At 46.1% G+C, this 16,365-nt stretch overlaps 2 protein-coding genes across 5 annotated transcripts in view; both read left to right on the top strand.

The window, feature by feature from the left end:
* LOC102780107 (protein NLRC3-like) overlaps nucleotides 1-16,365 on the top strand; it is a 63,599-nt gene that overhangs the window by 12,079 nt on the left and 35,155 nt on the right. For all 4 annotated transcript variants that reach the window (XM_087844312.1, XM_087844313.1, XM_087844314.1 and 1 more), the window contains 2 exons: nucleotides 163-1,966; nucleotides 12,974-13,147. In XM_087844312.1, coding sequence (XP_087700438.1) covers nucleotides 163-1,966; nucleotides 12,974-13,147 — 1,978 coding nt within the window. The remainder of the gene's footprint in view (nucleotides 1-162; nucleotides 1,967-12,973; nucleotides 13,148-16,365) is intronic.
* On the top strand, nucleotides 8,399-12,848 carry LOC148101872 (uncharacterized). The gene is made up of 3 exons (XM_087844309.1): nucleotides 8,399-8,439; nucleotides 9,215-11,395; nucleotides 12,656-12,848. Exons 1-3 carry the CDS (start codon nucleotides 8,399-8,401, stop codon nucleotides 12,846-12,848), a joined length of 2,415 nt encoding a protein of 804 aa, XP_087700435.1.

Here is a 16,365-nt window from a genome sequence, read left to right as displayed (position 1 = left end):
AGACAACATAGCCCCTGGGATCCCTGGGACACACAAACCCCTCCACCACTATAAGGTTGCGATTCACGGAGGAGAAATATAAATACTTATTGTGTGGGGGGAAAATTTGCATGTGTATTTAATAAATAGTTTTTTGACATAATTAATCCATTGTTTCTTTAGGAAATCTCATCAGAGTGTTTCAACGTCATCTCAAGTCTATCTTAAAGAAGAAGTTCGAGTGTGTGTTTGAGGGGATCGCTAAAGCCGGAAACCCAACCCTTCTGAATCAGATCTACACAGAGCTCTACATCACAGAGGGAGGGACTGCAGAGGTCAATGATGAACATGAGGTCAGACAGATTGAAACAGCATCCAGGAAACCAGACAGACCAGAAACAACAATCAGACAAGAAGACATCTTTAAAGCCTCACCTGAAAGAGATGAACCAATCAGAACAGTGCTGACAAAGGGAGTGGCTGGCATTGGGAAAACAGTCTTAACACGGAAATACACCCTGGACTGGACGGAAGGCAAAGCCAACCGGGACATCCAGTTCATATTTCCATTCACTTTCAGAGAGCTGAATGTGCTGAAAGAGGAAAAGTTCAGCTTGGTGGGACTTGTTCATCACTTCTTTACTGAAACCAAAGAAGCAGGAATCTGCAGCTTTGAAGACTTCCAGGTTGTGTTCATCTTTGATGGTCTGGATGAGTGTCGACTTCCTCTGGACTTCCACAAAAGTACAATTCTAACTGACCCTAGAAAGTCCACCTCAGTGGATGTGTTGCTGATAAACCTCATCAGGGGGAAACTGCTTCCCTCTGCTCGCCTCTGGATAACCACACGACCTGCAGCAGCCAATCAGATCCCTCCTGACTGTGTTGGCATGGTGACAGAGGTCAGAGGGTTCACTGACCCACAGAAGGAGGAGTACTTCAGGAAGAGATTCAGAGATGAGGAGCAGGCCAGCAGCATCATCTCCCACATCAAGACATCACGAAGCCTCCACATCATGTGCCACATCCCAGTCTTCTGCTGGATCACTGCTACAGTTCTGGAGGATGTGCTGGAAACCAGAGAGGGAGGACAGCTGCCCAAGACCCTGACTGAGATGTACATCCACTTCCTGGTGGTTCAGGCCAAAGTGAAGAAGGTCAAGTATGATGGAGGAGCTGAGACAGATCCACACTGGAGTCCAGAGAGCAGGAAGATGAATGAGTCTCTGGGAAAACTGGCTTTTGATCAGCTGCAGAAAGGACGCCTGATCTTCTATGAATCAGACCTGACAGAGTGTGGCATCGATATCAGAGCAGCCTCAGTGTACTCAGGAGTGTTCACACAGATCTTTAAAGAGGAGAGAGGACTGTACCAGGACAAGTTATTCTGCTTCATCCATCTGAGTGTTCAGGAGTTTCTGGCTGCTCTTCATGTCCATCTGACCTTCATGAACTCTGGACTCAATCTGCTGGAAGAACAACAAACAACCTCCCAGATGTCATTATTTTTTAAAAAGAAAAGTAATATAAAAGCTCTCCACCAGAGTGCTTTGAACAAGGCCTTACAGAGTCCAAATGGACACATGGACTTGTTCCTCCGCTTCCTCCTGGGTCTTTCAATACAGACCAATCAGACTCTCCTACGAGGTCTGCTGACACAGACAGGAAGTAGCTCACAGACCAATAAGAAAACAGTCCAGTACATCAAGAAGAAGCTCAGTGAGAATCTGTCTGCAGAGAAAAGCATCAATCTGTTCCACTGTCTGAATGAACTGAATGATCGTTCTCTAGTGGAGGAGATCCAACAGTCCCTGAGATCAGGGCGTCTCTCCACAGATAAACTGTCTCCTGCTCAGTGGTCAGCTCTGGTCTTCATCTTACTGTCATCAGAAAAAGATCTGGATGTGTTTGACCTGAAGAAATACTCTGCTTCAGAGGAGGCTCTTCTGAGGCTGCTGCCAGTGGTCAAAGCCTCCAACAAAGCTCTGTGAGTACATTTGTACTCATGTCTTTACTTTTAACATCCAACTGTGTCAGTAATTTATTTCACCAGGCTTTCTGTCTTTTTATGAATTTGTATCCTAAAGTTTTGGGATTTCTCCAATACAACTGTAACCTCTTTGATGTCTCCAGAACTCGGTGTACTCGAGACGCTGAATCCACCATAAACTCTGATCATCACTGCTGCTGTTATGTTATTAGTCTTTGTTTAAAAAGTTAGGCTGCATGTGCCTAATGTTGTGATACTTTATATTCACATGCATGCTCCTAGATACATTTCTACTGCAGGTCTTTTTTTAGTCACAAATATTGGTGAAACCCTTGCTTTTACATGCATGGTGGGTCCTGCATTAAAGAAAGCATTTGAATTACTCAGTGAATCATGGCAGCCAGAGAAACATCCTTAGTTACACTTTAAACTAAACTGCTTCAGTCTTCCACAGTGTGTTTGTTGTTTCTTTGTTGTTGTTGGCCTGCTCTCTCCTCTCACTCCAATCTGGTTGCAGCAGATGTTTGTCCCTCCCTGAACCTGCTTTTCTTCCAGTTTTTCTTTCACACTGTTGTCAAAATGTTGTTACAGAATTGGGTGCAGCACCTTAGTTCATCTTCAGCCTGAAACCAGCTGTTTTAGCTATATCCCCTCAAGCACACCTTCCCTGGTTAGCTCTGCTGTGGTTGCTATAAAATGTAATCTTGATTTAAAAAAAAAGAAAAACCTCAAGTCAGACTTGATGCCATTTATTGGCAGCATGGTGTCTGTTTGTCAGTCTTTGATGATAAACTGCAGCACAGTCTAAAGCAAACCTTCTGACTTTATTGACTTTATGCATGTATATATTCTTCCTGTTCACCTTGGACACACAACAGCTCTCTGTTTGTTGTGATTGGATCTAGAACACAATTCAGATCAGCCAACATATCCTAATCTAGATTATTTTTAAGGTGGTATCTGGGACGAAAAGTTAAAAATCAGGTTGGAGGGCCTGTACTGTAGTCATGCAGGGTGGTTCACTCCTTGGGCAAGAAGACCGAGGAGTGAGCCACCCTTGGTCAAAGCTTGGTCATTCAAGCTCACTGTTTTCCCCTTGTTGGCTGATGATAAATTTATTTTTTTTTACCTGACTTATAGTCATCATTGTCTTCAAATTAACTCACACACTGCTGACTGCTGTAGCTTACCTGGCTGAGCAGGTGACCCATGTACTGAAAGTTAGAGTCGTGACTCCAGGGCCTGGTTTGAGTCTGCCCAAGACCATTTTCCTGTGTGTTCCTCCCTCCCTTCCTGTCTTCTCTGTCCTATACAGTGAAGACAAAAGGCCTCAAGTTTTGAAAATGCTTCCCCATCTTCCAAATAATCTCTCTCATCTAAAATCCCCAGTATTCTCTGAGTAGAGAATCTTTTCACAATCTTGAATGATAAAGATCCAAGTGGGTAAAGTTATTTATTTGTTGTTTTCCTATTTGCAGCTGGGATCGATTGTGAAAAACTCTCGGCTGCCAAAATTACATCCAGTTTAGAAGAAAAAAGAGTGAAGTGTTTGTTTCATCATCCTTCACAACTCATCAACCAGGTGTCACAAACTGCAGCAGAACAGTACAAAGCATGTCATACTGGATGGCTGCAACAACCAGAGTTTTACCTACCTTTGGTATTTCTTGACAGCATGAGCGTAATATTTACTGAACAGAGTCGTCTTCTGTAATCTTTTCAGATTCAGAACACTGTATTTATTTTCAAGGGGCAATTAGGATACTGACCTTGCCAACCGTACATACAATACACAAACATCACATTGGGGAGACAGGTCAGGCCAGGTAGCTGGATGGTCAGCCGCTAGAGCAGCGACCCGGAACCAAACAGCAGAAAATGCACAACATCAGGAAAGATGAGGAGAAAAAAGAACACCCCCCAGACTGAGCTCCAACACAGAGATCAGTTTGAGAACAGAAAAAAAAATGACCTTAGCGCAGAGCACATAAAAACTCTTAATATGGCATAGAAACACATGACAAGCAACAGGGATGGGTAAAAGGTGAGAGACAGCCGGTGTAGACAGCGCATCCGGGCCTGCAGCATTTGCGCTGGTCCCCTCGACCCACCGTCCGCACCGGGAGGGGATAAGCATGCTTAGGATGGGAAGGAGCAGACTAAACACCGTCTATTATCAGGGTGAGATTTGTTATGTTCAGCTCCAGCCTTGAGACCACAGCTGGTGCCGGTATGTTAGCCGCATGAAATGATGGTGGTTTTCTTTGGTGCGAACAACTGCATGTCAATTTCACAGCTGATCTAACAGTCCGTCACTCGTCTCTCAATCTCCCGTTGGAGAGCCATGAGCTTCTCCAAGAGGTTATCCATTTTGCGCTCAAAGAGCAAAGTCTGAGAACTCACGACCGCCATGAGCTTCTTCAAGATCTTATGCGTGCTTATCAAAGTGTCTGAAATGTAGCATTCCAGCCTCCCCTTTAGTATGCTTGCTGGGCAACTTGGATGAGGTCACTGCAGAAATAAAAACAGCCCACATTGTTTTTACGGCCCTATGCATTGCCAAGAAAATGGTCCTCATTAACTGGAAAAATAAAAATAATCTTAATTCTAACCAATATAAAAACCATCTAATAAATCACATTAGTCTTGATACAACCTCTGCCATCACATTTGATCAATCCCTTTGGGCTCCTTTGATTGGCTTCATCACCTAGTGGGGGTGGGAGGTCACGGTTTGGTCCTGCCTTCGCTATTGTGGTTGATATGGGGGTAGGGACGGCCTTAGGGCGTCTGGGGAGTCCCTAGGGACGTTTCCCTGGAGGGCCTAACTCGGGGGATGTGGCCATGACCTGGTTAAGGGCTCTGGGGACTCTTAGATGGTGTTTTCCTTGTGGCTGCGTACAGCGGAGATGGGGGAGGGTCTGTGCTGGTGGACGTTGGTTACTGGTCTTATGGCCTCTGACAATGGACTCATCTCTGTGCTTGTCCTTCTTGACCTTAGTGCAGCATTCGATACTGTTGACCATAATATCCTATTAGAGCGATTAGAACATGCTGTAGGTATTACAGGTATTGCACTGCAGTGGTTTGTATCATATCTATCTAATAGACTCCAATTTGTGCATGTAAATGGAGAGTCCTCTTCACACACTGAGGTTAATTATGGAGTTCCAAAGGGTTCAGTGCTAGGACCAATTCTGTTTACATTATACATGCTTCCCCTAGGCAGCATCATTAGAAGACATAGCATACATTTTCACTGCTATGCAGATGACACCCAGCTCTATCTGTCCATGAAGCCAGATAACACACACCAATTAGTTAAACTGCAGGAATGTCTTAAAGACATAAAGACTTGGATGGCCACTAACTTTCTGCTTCTTAACTCAGATAAAACTGAGGTCATTGTACTCGGCGCTGAAAAGCTTAGAAATATGGTATCTAACCAGATTCTTACTCTGGATGGCATTACCTTGGCCTCCAGTAACACTGTGAGGAACCTTGGAGTCATTTTTGACCAGGATATGTCCTTCAACGCACATATTAAACAAATATGTAAGACTGCGATCTTCCATTTGCGCAACATCTCTAAAATTAGAAATATCCTGTCTCAGAGTGACGCTGAAAAACTAGTTCATGCATTTATTACTTCCAGGCTGGACTACTGCAATTCATTATTATCAGGATGTCCAAAAAACTCACTGAAAAGCCTTCAGTTAATCCAAAATCCTGCAGCAAGAGTACTGACAGGGACTAGAAAGAGAGAGCATATTTCTCCTGTTTTGGCTTCCCTTCATTGGCTTCCTGTTAAATCCAGAATTGAATTCAAAATCCTGCTCCTCACATACAAGGTCTTAAATAATCAGGCCCCATCTTATCTTAATGACCTTGTAGTACCATATCACCCTATTAGAGCACTTCGCTCCCGCTCTGCAGGCCTACTTGTTGTTCCTAGAGTATTTAAAAGTAGAATGGGAGGGAGAGCCTTCAGTTTTCAGGCCCCTCTTCTGTGGAACCAGCTTCCAGTTTGGATTCGGGAGACAGACACTATCTCTACTTTTAAGATTAGGCTTAAAACTTTCATTTTTGCTAAGGCATATAGTTAGGGCTGGACCAGGTGACCCTGAATCCTCCCTTAGTTATGCTGCAATAGATGTAGGCTGCCGGGGGATTCCCATGATGCATTGAGTTTTTCCTTTCCAGTCACCTTTCTCACTCACTATGTGTTAACAGACCTCTCTGTATTGAATCGTATCTGTTATTAATCTCTGTCTCTCTTCCACAGCATGTCTTTCATCCTGTCTTCCTTCTCTCACCCCAACCGGTCGCAGCAGATGGCCGCCCCTCCCTGAGCCTGGTTCTGCCGGAGGTTTCTTCCTGTTAAAAGGGAGTTTTTCCTTCCCACTGTCGCCAAAGTGCTTGCTCATAGGGGGTCATATGACTGTTGGGTTTTTCTCTGTATCTATGAAGCGCCTTGAGGCGACTTTTGTTGTGATTTGGCGCTATATAAATAAAATTGAATTGAATTGAATTGAATTGGCCTGGTAGCCTGGCTGCCCCTGGGTGGGTCCGGGACGGGCGTGGAGGCTTGGGGGTCTGGGGGTGCTCCGCCCCCCGGTCTGGGGTGCTGGCTGGGCCTTGGGGCTTGGGTCCTGGCTGTTGTGTCGCCGGAGCAGTGGGCGGGTGGGTGCAGGGGGGCTCAGCCCCAGTGCAGGGGACCTCTGGTGTATCGGCCCAACTAGGAGGCTCTCTAACTGGTGGGGAGGTTGTTATATCTTTGCAGGTGGTCTCCTCTCTACAGGAGCTCACTCTGCAGGTGGGGGAGATATATAGGAGAGGTAGAGAATGAACTCAACCTGGGTGTCTATTGTCTTGTGTAGATGAGATGATTGGATGATGGGGTGGGTGCAGTTTTCTCTGGGGTGGAGTCGGGTGGGCTGCCCCGGACTCTGTGGGGCTGGGCGGTGCTGCTGCTGCGGGCCCCGGTCCGGATGGCCCTGGGCCCCCTTGCCCTGGTGGGTTCCAGAGTGTGGGGGTGCCTACTGGGGTCAGCGGGGGAGCTGGCCCCAGGGAGGGTCCGCTTGCCCCTCCCTTTCTTCCCTCCCCATCCTCAGCTGCCTCCCTATTCCCGCTCTACCACACCCACCCACACACGCAGGGCTTGGGGTGCAGGTATGTCACCAGGGTGCAGGGGAGGCACTCCCCCTCTGTCCCCTTCTGGCCGCCTGTGCCTCAATTTTATTCTGCAACCTAGACATCCACATTACTCACACTCTCACATAACACATACATATAGGGCCTTGGGGGTGGGCACGTTTTACAGCATCCGGAGGATGGTCGGTGTATTCCAACCCACCTCTGGTGCTGGTGCCCTACCCTCAATTATAAATGTATATAGACACTAAGGGTCTTCGGGAGGAGCCGTGCTGCTCTCTGAGAGGAAGCAGGATCCACGCTCTCCTGTGTTTTAAATGCAGTTTAGAACAGCACACAGCAACACTACATATGAGCGGGCGTAGGGAGGTTTGGGGTCTTCACTCACCCCGGTTCTGTTAGCCGTCAGGGCTGGGGGGCTGGGAGGAGGTGCTGGCTGTCAGATTGGGGTCTGGGATGCGGGGCCTCCCTGCTACTGCAGATAAGGAGATGGTCCGCTTGCCTCCACCCCAGAGAGATGGGTTACATCTCCTGGGTTTAGGTGCGGCTTGCCCCTCTGGAGGTGAGGGTACCTGGACCTGGGATATAGAGTATGTTTGGGGAGTGCGACTGTCTGTGCAGTGTCTATATGTGTCTGTCTACACGTTGGGTGAGTGCCGAGTATTTGGTTGTGTATATGGGGTGGGAATGCACGTTTGTGTCCGCGTGCGCCTGTTCGTCTGTGTCTATATGTCAGGTTGGGTCTTAGACTCAACCTCTCTGGGTACATCTCAGGCCCTCCAAAGTACGGAGGCCTATCTCCCCTCACCACACACCCTGCCGGTGGCTGATGCCCTCAGAGGTTGGTGTGTTGGTGGTCCTTGTCGACTGGGGCTGGGCGCTTATGTACGTAGCGGCTCACTCCTGGTGGCCGATTGGCGGGGCCTGGAGCTTGTGGCCCGGCTGGGCCTCTTCCGGGGGATGGGATGCCCTCAGGCCTCTGGCCTCTTGGTCTGAAGCTCAGTCCTCTCTGGCACAGCTGGCTACCGGCAGAGCCTGCGGGCACACCACTGCAACCCCCTCTGGCCTCTGCTCCGTAGCTGCTGGGTGACCTCTCGTTTGGGGCTTTACTCAGCTCTTCCCAGGAGTTTGGCATGGTTCCCCCCCTTTTGGTGGTCCTCCTCGGGTCCTTGTAGTCTGGGGCCTCTGGATATCTGGGGCCTGGATCTCCTCCATACCTGCTTCATACCCTGGGGGACGGGCTATGGCTCCCCACACTCCCCAGCAGATCGTAACATGGAGAAACCTTTGGAATACAAGCATGCTGATCCACACAGGTATGCACAGAGGTGTACACATGGGTGTTCACAGATGCGGACTACACCTTTCTTGGCTGCTGCCTCAAAGTACATTGTGCGCTGTCTATCTTGCGTGCTGCACAATATCGTTTAATATTTAGTATCTACTGTTATCTTCTGCTAGCTAGTTTATTGTGATGGTGCTGTTTTTTATTATGTTGCTCTTTTTTTGTTTGCTTTCTCTTCTGTTTTTTTTCTCCATACAGGTGATCCAGGTGTTTTGTTTGTTTTTCTTTCTTTCTTCCCCCCTTTCTCACCGTCTCTTCTCCCCTTTGGTTTTCTTTCTCTCCCTCTCTTTCTTTCATTCTTTCTCCCTGTCCTATCCCCCAGTCATGTCTGTCCCGTTTATAGCAACCAAAAATAAAATAAATTCATAATTATAATAAAGGTCAATCAAATGGACCAATATGGCAAGGCCATGATGATCCACTTGGTAAAATAAATCCGCTTGGCATCTTTCCTGGCCTTAAGACAACAATTCTGATGGCTAAAGATCCAAACGGGACACACACACACACACACACACACACAAAAAAAAAGATCTTATCCATTTTTAAGATGGCGCCGGTGAGGTCGGCTGCCGTCACGACTGCTCCGACCACCTTTTCTTTGTTTTTGTTCTTTAAGTTAGTTTTCAGCGTTTCTAAATCGGCAAAATCATCACCATTGGGTACATTAGGTATGACAGTGACACTCTTGTTTCTATTGGTATACGATGTACTCACAATTCGAAGTTTTTAACTCCGGATCCGAGCTGGCCGAGTGAGATCTTGAGGGGGAACAAAGGACGCGACGCGAAGCGGCGGCCTCGAGGGAAACGAGCCGGCGTCAGGAACAGGCTGAGAGCTCGTGCACACCGCACACCTCTGCCTAGCATCCTGCTCGCCAACGTCCAGTCACTGGAGAACAAGCTTGATGACCTCAGGGCCAGGATAAAGTTCCAGAGAGACATTCGGGACTGCAATCTCCTCTGCTTCACCGAGACATGGCTGAACCCAGCGGTGCCGGACCACGCCATCCAGCCGGCCGAGTTCTTCTCGGTTCACCGCATGGACAGGACACGGGACTCGGGGAAGTCAAGGGGAGGCGGCGTGTGTTTAATGGTGAACAACAATTGGTGCAACAGTGCGAACGTTGTTCCTCTCACACGCTCCTGCACACCAAATCTGGAACTACTGTCCATCATGTGTCGTCCTTTTTATCTACCTCGAGAGTTTACATCGGTCATTATAAGTGCCGTTTATATTCCACCACAAGCGGACACGGTCACCGCCTTATGCGAGCTGCATGAGGCACTCACACAGCACCAGACACAACACCGGGACGCTGCGCTTATTGTAACGGGAGACTTTAATAGTGCCAACCTCAAACGCGCAGCGCCGAACTTTTATCAACATATCACCTGCCCCACCAGAGGTGAAAGGACACTAGACCACTGCTACACTACGGTCAAGGACGGCTACAAGGCACAATCCCGCCCTCCGTTTGGCAAATCCGATCACGCCGCCATCTTCCTCATGCCAAAATACAAACAAAGGCTGAAACGGGAAGTTCCGGTTCAGAGGAAGGTCGCGCGCTGGACGGATCAATCGGTGGCCGCGTTACAGGACGCACTCGACGACGCAGACTGGGACATGTTCAGAAACAGCTCCGACGATGATGTCAACGTGTTTACGGAAGCGGTTGTGGGATTCATCGGGAAACTAGCGGATGATACCGTGGAGACAAAGACTATCACAACGTTTCCCAACCAGAAGCCGTGGGTGGATAAAACCATCCGCGACGCTCTGAGATCCCGCACCGCTGCCTACAACACGGGACTCACGACGGGGGACATGGACCTGTACAAAGCCGCGTCATATAACGTGCGGAAGGCGGTGAAAGAGGCGAAGCAGCGCTACGGGAGGAAACTAGAGTCACAACTCCAACAGAGTGACTCTAGGAGCCTGTGGCGGGGAATAAGGACAATAACGGATTATAAAGCACCAACAACCGGTATGACGAACACGGCCGTGACTCTGGCAGATGAGCTGAACACTTTCTATGCTCGCTTCGAGGCTGCAGCTAAGGACTCCAACGATGCTAGTGCTAGCGGCGCTAACGGCTGCAGACAGGAAGATACTGCCAGCACCGGAAATGTGCTCGTCATCTCCGAGCATGAAGTAAGGAGAGCCTTCAAGAGAGTGAACACCAGGAAAGCAGCAGGACCAGACGGCATCCCAGGTCGTATCCTCAGAGACTGCGCATACCAGCTAGCACCTGTGTTCACTGAGATATTCAACATCTCTTTATCTCAGTCGGTGATCCCCACATGCTTCAAAGAGTCCATCATTGTTCCTGTCCCAAAGAAACCCCACCCTGCTTCTCTCAATGACTATCGCCCTGTAGCCCTCACCTCAGTAGTGATGAAGTGCTTTGAACGCCTGGTCAGAGACTTCATCATTTCTTCACTACCAGACACACTGGACCCACTACAGTTCGCTTACCGTCCAAATCGTTCCACAGACGATGCCATCTCTCATCTCCTCCACACATCACTTACTCACTTGGACACTAGAAGGGGGAATTATGTTAAAATGCTCTTCATAGACTACAGCTCTGCATTTAATACCATAATTCCCTCCACACTCACCACCAAGCTGGAGCATCTGGGACTCAGCTCATCTATGTGTCAGTGGATCTCCAACTTCCTAACTGGCAGACCACAGGCAGTAAGGATGGGCGGACATGTCTCAGCCTCCACCACTCTCAGCACTGGAGCCCCCCAGGGGTGTGTTCTGAGCCCCCTGCTGTACTCCCTGTACACATATGACTGTGTGGCCACTACCAGCTCCACCACCATCATCAAGTTTGCTGACGACACCGTCGTGGTGGGCCTGATCTCTGACAACAACGAGACGCCCTACCTGAAGGAGATTAGGAATCTGGAGAACTGGTGCCAGAGGAACAACCTCCTTCTAAACGTCAGTAAGACAAAGGAGTTGATAGTGGACTTCAGCACTAAGCAGGAGAGGAACTACCAGACCCCCGTCATCAACGAGTGCCCAGTGGAGAGAGTGGACAGCTTCAAATACCTCGGAGTTCACATCACGCAGGACCTGTCATGGTCCTGTCACATCAACACCGTGGTGAAAAAGGCCTGTCAGCGTCTCTACCACCTCAGACGCTTGAGAGACTTCCGACTGCCCCCCAAGGTGCTCAGGAACTTTTACTCCTGCACCATAGAGAGCATCCTGACGGGAAACATCTTAACCTGGTTCGGGAACAGCACCATGCAGGACAGACGAGCTCTACAGAGGGTTGTGCGTTCAGCTGAGCGCACCATCCGCTCAGAGCTCCCTGACCTGCACTCAATCTACAGCAGACGGTGCTGGACCAAGGCCAGGAAGATCGTGAAGGACCTCAGCCACCCCAACAACGGACTGTTCTCTCTGTTGAGGTCAGGAAAGCGATTCTGCTCCCTGAAGACCAACACAGAGAGACTGAGGAGGAGCTTCTTCCCGCAGGCGATACGGTCTCTCAATCACACCACCACACAGGACTGACCCACACATATAGTTCTTACACACACTGGTCACTCTGGACATTGTTTTCACTTCATCACTTTAAGCATATTTGCACAACACTGGACATTATATTCCTCATTTCCAGTTAATATTTCGGCTGCTGTTATTGTGTGTATATATATTTATATTTCTCATACATTCTTATATATGTTTATATATGTCTATACTGTGTATTTTGTTGTACAGTTATCTTATTTTCAACTTTAATTTATATATTTTATCTTATTCTTTCCCAGTTAAATTACCCTTCATTCTAATTTGTGTTGTACAGTTATCTCATTCTTAACTTAATTTTTTATATTTTATTTTATTTTATTCCTTCCTGGTTAAATTTACCCCTTTTTTATTTTTTCATATTTATTTATTTATTTCCTATCTTATTCATAGCCTTTTTTTTTTTTTTTTTTTTTTTTTTAAGGTCACGAGCAGTTGTCCAAGCATTTCACTGCATATCGTACTGTGTATGACTGTGTATGTGACAAATAAAATTTGATTTGAAATTTGATTTGATTTGCTGCGTTCAATGAGACCATTTTGAGAAGTCACGACCTGTCCCATTGTTTCAGTCACAGCGGGCCGCCTTGTGGGGTTTTGAACAGCTGATTCCGCTTTCTTTAATCTTCAATAAGCCAGGGCCAAGCCAGCTCAGATCAGCAAGAACCCTTTGCTGCTGGGAATGTCCGTGCTGCTATATTTCAGTGTCAGGCTCTAAATGTACAAATGGATCTGAGAAGATTTCCAATCATGTTTCGACTAGATTTACAGTTTGTTTTCATGTCTTCTGACTCAGAAGGTGGAGCAGGTGGAGCTTACAAGGAGTAAGTGCTGATATAGAAGAAGAGTTGTGTTTTAATGAAGCTATTTAGTTAACCAATAACTGTATTGCATGCTGGCATTAAATATTTTTTCATTTGACTGATTTAATTAATTTGTTTATTTTCTTCCAGACTGAGTGGCTGTAACCTCTCAGAGAGAAGCTGTGATGCTCTGTCCTCAGTTCTCAACTCCCAGTCCTCTAGTCTGAAAGAGCTGGACCTGAGTAACAATGACCTGCGGGATTCAGGAGTGAAGCTTCTGTCTGCTGCACTGCAGAGTCCACATTGTACACTGGAAACTCTCAGGTCAGGATCCAAACATCCCCACTGCTGATCATTAAATGATATTATTGTATAAACAACCAAGCTTTATAGAATTGGCAGGTGAACCTTTCTTTATCTTTGGATTGCTTAGGAGATTCTTAATTACTGTCTGAAGTTTTTTTTACAGTCACATATTTTGTTTTAATGGTAAAACAGAATTATTGTTCAGTTCAATGAGCAGGTAGCTGAGAGATTCATAGTAATGAGGTATATTTGTATTAAAGATGACTAAAGATGAACAGTAGCTGTGTGAGTTACTTTGTTTACTCATGTGCGCTGATGTTGTGAGTAATTTAAAGCTGAAGTAAACTTGTAATGAGTTTAATAGAGTTTCTGAAGTAAGTGTACTTGGAGATATTTATGTGTTTACTAAAGTCTAGGAGCAGAAGGCTGTGTGTAGCATAGAGGAACCCAGACCTCAGCTTTGTGTCCTGGTTTCTGTTGCTGCTGTTACAGTTTCCCCTCATTGTTCCCTTCATCAGTCTCCTCACTGTAACAAATCAAAGTGTTACTGTATAGATTCACGTTTGAATGTTGCCATGTGCTATTAAAACTAAAAGCGATGTTTCATACACCCATGTGGTTCAGTCACACAGCAACTGATGGTAAATAATGTTTGTGTTGAGCACATCGTACAGGTCAGCTGCTCCACACAGATCTCAGGTTTACATGCTGGAACAGTTTGTGATCATGAAGGATAAACCTCTCTTCCTCTTTGTTTCATCCAGATGTGACATGAACAATAACACATTCATAAAATCCTTTTAGGAACACAAACATTATTGTAGCTGGAGAATATATTTGAATGTAGGAAAATGTAGGGGATCATAAACAACAGTAATAACTAACCACTACCTCACCATTTGGGTTGGCAGCTGCATGTTGATTGATGAAGTCATTTTCTTCTTCCTCCATTTCTACCTTATTAACATCAGATTAAAAGCTGCACAGAGACAGGCACTGGACATGTTTAGCCTAGCTTAGTACAAGGACTGGACATGGGGGAAACGGCTCTCATCACTGGATCAAAACATGAAAACAAATCTGAAGTAAAGTTTTGTGAACTGTGGTGGTGCCCAATGTTCCCTCTAAGCTGCACGCGTGCACGATTGCGCACTGCTGGCACGGTCTCTGTGCACAGAAAATCTGCGTTGCTGTCACGGCTGGGGCGGCAGTCGTGTGGAGGTGAGGAAGGAGGATCCAAAAGCAGACAGTGGCGGAGGTGCAAGTGGGTTTTATTTACAGTGCACAATAACCAAGGTGTGGGCAGAACTGAACATAAACCTAAACTGGAAAAGCTAATACAAAAGGAGGACATGGAGCGAGGAGCAGAGAGACGCGGAGAAACACGGAATAACATTAAATACACGGCAGATACACAGAGAAACACAGGGAATGAACATAGACAACTTGACGAGGGGCACAGGCAGACACGCACTATAAATACACACACCAGGTAATTAGGAAATGGCAGACAGGCGGGGACACAGCTGGAACTAATGGACATAACGAGACACAAACCTACAAAGTAAAACAGGAAACACACAGACTGTTTTACACAACCAACTGGGGACACGTACAGAACGCAGAGGAGAGACACAGGTAGGGATGATAGAAACACACAACTCAAACCCTAAGAACAAATACAAAATCAGAATAAACTAGAAAAATGATAATAATCAACTTGAAGCGCTGGGTCACCGACCCAGGACCATGACAGTTGCGCACAAAAAAAAAAAAAAAATCAAATCTTAATTGAAATTAAAATTAAAACTTTAACAATTCTGTTTTGCAGTGTTAGTCAGTGAGTGACTGGCTGCTCCCGTATGGGATTAGAATGATGCCACCTTTTCCCATAGTCCAGCCAATGATGCGATTCACATTTGTATATACGCAGCTAATCAACGTCGTTGACAGGCTATGACAGCGTCCTTATGTGCCGACACCGGTGTTTTAGCTAGCAAAGCGGCGTGGCTGATATGGAGTGAAGCCACGTTAATGACAACGTGTACAACCATTGGAGATGTGAGCAGGACAGACGGAACAACTGACGGAAAAAGTGTGGACTTTATACCAGTTTTTAAATTGTGTTGATCGGCCACGTAAAACCAGAGCTATGATAAAAATATGTGCAATGTTTGTTTTTCTTCCTGAATACTGTCATTGTTTATATTTACTGCAGGAAGAAACGGTGAAAACGGTGTTTTATAGGGAAAACGCTCGAAAGCCTGTGAGCAAAAACCCCCACCCTTTCCTATTGGTGGAAAAATGTACCATGTCAACCAATCAAAAAATGATATGGCAACATGACATTTAGTTATTTAGGGAAGGGGGAAGTTTAGGAGTGACGGCGGTGTTTGAGATGTGAGAGATTTGCGACGTTTAGCGCAAATCTTGTGTAGTTAGTGTGTAGTGTAGTCAATGGTTTTGTTGTGTGTGTCAGAACAATGAGGCGACTGCTGAATGTTAAGCAGTGATACATCTCCTGTTGTCAGGCCTGCAGGTATCAGGCTGTTGTTCTGCTTCATCTCATAGTGGACAGAAATTATTTTTTGCAGTGGCACAAATAATTTGTGTGGCATCAGATTTGATGCAGAACAGCTGATTGTTCTGTAAATAGTTTGAAATGTTTATTTAAAAAACGCCTTGGCTGCATTTTTAGGTAAACAGCTGCAAAAAACGTTGTTGTTTGCATAACTCAGCTACTTTTTTGAAGAAGTAACTATATAATTAATTGCCCAACATTGGTCATTATTTACTGTGTTTTGCAGACAGAGAGTTACAGACTCTCTCCGAGACCACAGACTCATAATACAAGTCAGAGCTTTATTTTTAAAAAAAGAAAGAAAGAAAGTTGTGTTTTCAAAATCAGAGTTGAAGTTATTTTTACTTCCAATAGTGTTAACATGCTACACAGGTCATGAACAAGATTGTTTTTAATTTTCATTGTAAGTGGGCTAAATCAGTTAATTGAAAGTAGTCTAACATAAATGTAAATGCTGTAATTTGATTATTTTAATAAACCATGTAACTTGGATGGATTTGATGCTGGCGTGACCACAGTGCACACGTCTGCTGTTGCTCACAGTGGTCCAAGGGACACTCAGGGAGTTTGTGTGTTCAGACACATGAAACATTAGAGGGAACATTGGTGGTGACTGACAGGGAAAGGGGAATGATAAGACTTACTGTAAATATAA

The sequence above is a fragment of the Neolamprologus brichardi genome, chromosome 7, assembly GCF_056152115.1.
Source record: "Neolamprologus brichardi isolate AB-2024 chromosome 7, ASM5615211v1, whole genome shotgun sequence".
In the NCBI taxonomy this organism is placed as follows: Eukaryota; Metazoa; Chordata; class Actinopteri; order Cichliformes; family Cichlidae; genus Neolamprologus; species Neolamprologus brichardi.
The sequence above is the reverse complement of the archived record's forward strand: the minus strand, read 5'-3'. Positions and strand labels throughout refer to the sequence as shown.

Coding starts and splice junctions, on each gene's coding strand:
- LOC148101872 (XM_087844309.1), top strand. CDS start 8,399: ATGGAGAAACCTTTGGAATACAAGCATGCTGATCCACACAG. Junction 8,440..9,214: donor AAGCATGCTGATCCACACAG/GTATGCACAGAG, acceptor TCCGGATCCGAG/CTGGCCGAGTGAGATCTTGA. Junction 11,396..12,655: donor ATTAGGAATCTGGAGAACTG/GTGCCAGAGGAA, acceptor ATCTTCAATAAG/CCAGGGCCAAGCCAGCTCAG.